Below are 5,000 nucleotides of genomic sequence, written 5' to 3'. Positions count from 1 at the left end.
CCTAGCGTTGGAAGACGGAGAGAAGTTTAACTGTCTAGGAGCCACAGTATGTAAACAAGAGGGCGGTGAAGAACACATGAAGACTAGGCTAGGGAAAGCGAGAGGAGCGTTTGTGAAGCTAAATCGAGTATGGAATTCCAGCAGTGTGTCGAGAAAAACGAAGACCACGTTATACAAAACATTGGTCAAACTAGTTCTCATGTATGGTTGCAAAACATGGAAAATGAACGAAGGTGATGCTAAGAAAATCGATGTGTTTCAGAACCGATGCCTGAGAAGAATAATGAAGATTAAATTAGTAATAGAGAGCTACTCGAAAGGGTTAACGTGGAGAGGTTGAGTGAAGAGGTAACAAGAAGGAGATGGCGATTCATTGGACACATCCGCAGACAACAACCTGACAATGACTGTGTTACAGCCCTGACATGGACCCTAGAGGGAAAGAGAAAGAGAGGCCGGCCAAAAACAACCTGGCGGCGCACAGTAGAAAAGGAGAGGTCCAAATCAGGGTGGCAGTCCTGGAGAGAGGTGCGCACTGCAGCGCAAGACAGGAATCAATGGAAAGCACATGTGGAGGCCCTATGCGCCATGTATGCCATGCTTAACAGTTGAAGTACCAGCCCCATCGTTTTGGAAGCTGCTGTGACCCACCTAGATGTTGAGGGTGCAAAAGTAATGGAGATACTTCACCTTCTTGGGGCGGTATTAATTTACCCATTATCTCACACACTTCAGCGCCCCTCCCTCCCTTGTCAATTTGGCCAGCAATACAAAATAATGTTGAAAACTTGAACAGGCAACATTAAAATGGAGAGAGGGAGGGGTGATGTGGGAAAGGTTCCATGGAATTCTAGATGCGGCGGGTATCGGAAGCTAAACGAGGGGTTTTCTAACGGGAGTGCCTCACCAATTTTGCAACCTGTCGCAGACGCTAAGGTTCTGAATATTTTGATGTTTCTAGATCTCTTCCCTTTAAGGAGTATGTTCAATGCCTATAGCAAATAGTGAAATAGTAAAATGGGATCGTCCGAGGAGGGGTTAGGTAGACCTACTGACAAAAAAAAGCAGCGTTATTATTGCAATATCTTTCATATATGTAATAAATTTCATACTTCTCTTCATCATTATTGCAAGAACATAAGCCAGTGCAAGAGTTGTGATAGAAAACGATCTGGGATGAAGGTTGGAGCTTTGAAATTGATGGAATAGTGTTTGAGCATTTTGAAGTTCCCTTAACGTGATCCAGGTTAGGTCGCTGCATGCCTAGGCGTTAGAACAATGACACCACCTTTAACAGCTTCGACCCACACGAGACATCAGGTTTTTCCAAGTGGATACATAGTCTTTGTCCCTTTCTCATCTCACTTTGCCACCACTGACTGATTGGGATTTTGGAACTGTCTATAGTTTGCTAGCTTGCCCATATATTTCCAAACGTGTAAAAAAATTTTTGGGTCTTTCTTTACCTTCCTTCTCTGTGAAGGTTGTCTCTTTTTATTTCTATTTGATCCCCTTCTTTGCAGTCTGTCGCTGTTAGCCATTCCTTTAGAATGGGACTAAATCTTGCTCAAGCCTTGTATCATTTCAATATTCAGCTTCCCTCCAAAAACGACTCATTATATTATCTGATTGGAATGTATTTGCTGTGTGTGAAACGTTTGCACACTTTCTAGGACATCCAACCCGAATTTAAAAACTACATATTTGATTTATCATAGTCCGCCAGGGTTTGTTTCTTATTCCTGGCTCTCCTTTAACTGAACCAAACTGTTTCTTTTTCAATAAGTGTTCTTCATTTGTTGAGAAAAACGTATCCATGTCAAGATGGATCTATTTATATAATGCATACGAAAATAAAACCTTTCTAAATACTACACCACTACACAATGCTCATTTCCTTGAAAATAATATACATACATTTCAATTGTTTTTTCACTTCTCTGATATGTAAGATAATCAGCGTCTTGGAGAAAACCACTAGCACAGGATATGCCTTGTTCAGGTATTCTAAATCTATCGTATTAAGATGTTTGAGATCATGACAAAAGCATCAGTGTTACAGTTCCACGCTACTTAAGAGGTAAGTAAAACCCCCTTGAAAACGTTCTTCCAGTCATGCAGAACTGCCAGTCCAACATTTTATTTACATTCGCAATTAATGTACATTCCCACTTGAACAGAACAGTTTGTCCCACTTCTCAACGCTAATGGGCAATATCAGAAACCCATAAGGGTTGAAACGCGAAACGCGCGTTCACAGCTGCCGAATATTCAGTGCGAACTGATTGGTTGAATGTTTCAGTGCTAAGTACCATATTTGGAAACCCCTCGCTCTTGCTGTTCCAAATATGGTGCTTAGCAAATTGAATATTCAGAAGCTTGTTTCCCAGCACACAAGGGGCCGTTACACGTTTCAACCCTTATGGGTTTCTGGCAATATTTAACAACTATTCGCCAAAGGCGAGGTGAATAATTTTTTTAGCGTTACATAGGTGATTATTTGAAAAATATTAATTCTTTTCAAAGGAATTAATTTCTTTATCTGTCACCTAGACAAAACGGGTTGCGTCCATTTTGAAAAAACGCTTGGGTGATTATCGAGTCAGAATCGCCTCGAGTGTGACCAATCAGAGCAGAGAATTGCCAATAATCACCTATGTAATTATACTAAATGCTAATGGTGTAGAGGGCATACCATTTCACATGACATTGTTTATCTAGCTGTACAAGGCTTGCAGGGGTTACGATAAACGCCTGCTACTGGCGGTGTGCTGCCACATTTAAGTTATCACTGCTAGTTACTAATCTAACAACAACATCATGAATAGCAATTAAAATGAGACCACCTGTCTTGTTGTCTGTTGATCAATGGAACATTGTAGACATTGTTACTTTTTCACCTGTACAAAACAGAATTGCAGTTTTTGGCTTAATTTTGCACCTTTTGTTGCTTTACAGCAGTTAACCTGGAGAAATGCTCTTAAAAGGCAATAGATTTTTCAGCAGCTGATTATCAGTGCTTTCCAAGGCAATGGAACGGCAATTGGAAAGCGTAATCCATTGCCACTGGCAAAGGTTGTTGAAAAGGAAAATATCTTTTGATGGTTTAGCACCAGGTACAAATTTGCGTCGTCTATTTTTTCCAGCTTTTTTGGCCCCTGAAATTTTGATACACCTTTTTTTTATCAATCCCCTGCCGACGGTGAGTTTTTTGTTCAGTACGGTGGGTTTCTTCCCCTACTGCCCTTGCCCGGAGAGAACTCACATCTTTACTATCTACAAGAGCCGTTCTTTGTTTGGCACCACCAAGTGGGTTCCTAATTCCACGGAACAGACTGCCTGGTTCGATAATTTCTGGACCTCGTGAACGAGGGTGACGTTGTGACACAGCATTAACTCTTTCTTGGATAGATGGGTCAAGTTCTCCTTGAATACTGCTGCTTCTCTGACCTACTGTTGTGTGACCCAGCGATGCCTGGTGGTTGCTAGACCTTGACAAATTTACCATTTGACCGCTAAAACTAGAAGAAACAGATGACTTCAAATCATTAACTCTGGACTTTGAGGTCCAAGACCTTCCCAAAGAATGCGTGGAACTTGATTGAAACGTTGCTGTTAAATGTCTTGATGATGGAGCATTGTTTGACACAGGTGTAGTGGGTACAGCAGATGAGCCAATTGAAGTCGCTATTAAAGTCCTTTCAGAGGCTGATTGTTTTTGTAGATTTACAAAATAATCAGGACTAGACGAATGATTGTTGTTCACCACAGAATTCAATATAGGGTCCACGTTACACTCCTGTGTGTCCATGGAGTCCAGGCTGTAGTCCTGTGTATCCATATCATCATCTGTGAGATATTCATTGAAACCTACTTCACCTCTAATAAGATTGGTGTCCACAGATATCTCATTTCTCTGGATAGGGGATGGTTCTTGAACTGCCATGTCATCAACTTCTCTTTGATTCACTCTCTGTTCGTCTGAAACTGGATACACTGAAATATGATTTTGCACACCACTCCCATGTCTTGTTTGACCCTGGTTAGATGGGTGGTAACTATTCCATTTTCCCACAGAATTGAGTCCTTGCTCAAGTTCAATCAATCCCTTTGAACTGTGTTGGTCATTATGACCATGACTACCCACATGAGGAAGTCCTTCTTGATCTCCTTTATGTTGCTGGTGTGCGTTTTTTTCCTCGCCAAGATCGATTCTTTCCCAATGCCTAATAGGTCCCTTCGAGTTTTGTCCCTCACAAACTTCATATAGTGGTATGCGATTCTGTTTGGTTCTTTCATGTCTTGGTTGGCTGCTGTTTGATAGGTTCCATCTACGTTGTTCCAAACCAGGATCATGACTACTTAGTCCCTCAGAGTTTAGATGGGCTGTGCAACTACCATGTGAGTTGTGAAAATTTCCACTACCACCAGAATGCCACTCAATGCTTTTTTCAGGGTTATCCTTCTTTCTTAAAGCACTGCTCTCTTTTCCATCTCTGTTAGTGCAGTTTGTTTCATAATTTATTTCTTTTGCTTGCTCACTTACTCCATAACCACAAGCTGTACCTTCCCGAGTCAGAAAATCATTATCAATTGCTTTCTGTTGTAACTTGTCGGCCCACGTGACCCTTTTGCGACTAGACATTCTAACAACGGTGTCTTGGGATGTCTTTCCTTTTCTGAGCACAGGAACTGGATGAAACTTTTCACTGCAGGTTAATGAATTCCTGTCAGTTGTTGTTGCAGCAAAAGTGATTCTCTCTCTTATCTCTTGACCACTGCTTGGCATGGCAACTGACAATTGCTCTGTGGACCTGTGCCCAGTAGAGGTATAAGCACCATCACTGGCTCCTCTCAAAGTGGAACTGGCCTTAGGTGGAGGGTCATCAGCAGGAAACCGTAAATCTTGGGTAACATCAATGGAGAGATGAGACTGCACATCCTTATTAGACTCAACAGCAAAAATACATCCTCTTTTCTTTGCATCATCTATTAACGCC

At 41.6% G+C, this 5,000-nt stretch overlaps 1 protein-coding gene across 1 annotated transcript in view; it reads right to left on the bottom strand.

Moving 5' to 3' along the window:
- Positions 1–2,992: 2,992 nt before the first annotated feature.
- The window catches only part of LOC138007411 (uncharacterized), a 61,212-nt gene continuing 59,204 nt past the window's right edge, over positions 2,993–5,000 (bottom strand). Inside the window, exon 28 of the mRNA XM_068854299.1 lies at positions 2,993–5,000. This exon is cut by the window's right edge and continues 20 nt beyond it. Within this exon, the coding sequence (XP_068710400.1) occupies positions 3,134–5,000 (1,867 nt within the window). The 3' untranslated portion in view covers positions 2,993–3,133.

This window comes from Montipora foliosa, chromosome 6 (assembly GCF_036669935.1).
Source record: "Montipora foliosa isolate CH-2021 chromosome 6, ASM3666993v2, whole genome shotgun sequence".
In the NCBI taxonomy this organism is placed as follows: Eukaryota; Metazoa; Cnidaria; class Anthozoa; order Scleractinia; family Acroporidae; genus Montipora; species Montipora foliosa.
The sequence above is the reverse complement of the archived record's forward strand: the minus strand, read 5'-3'. Positions and strand labels throughout refer to the sequence as shown.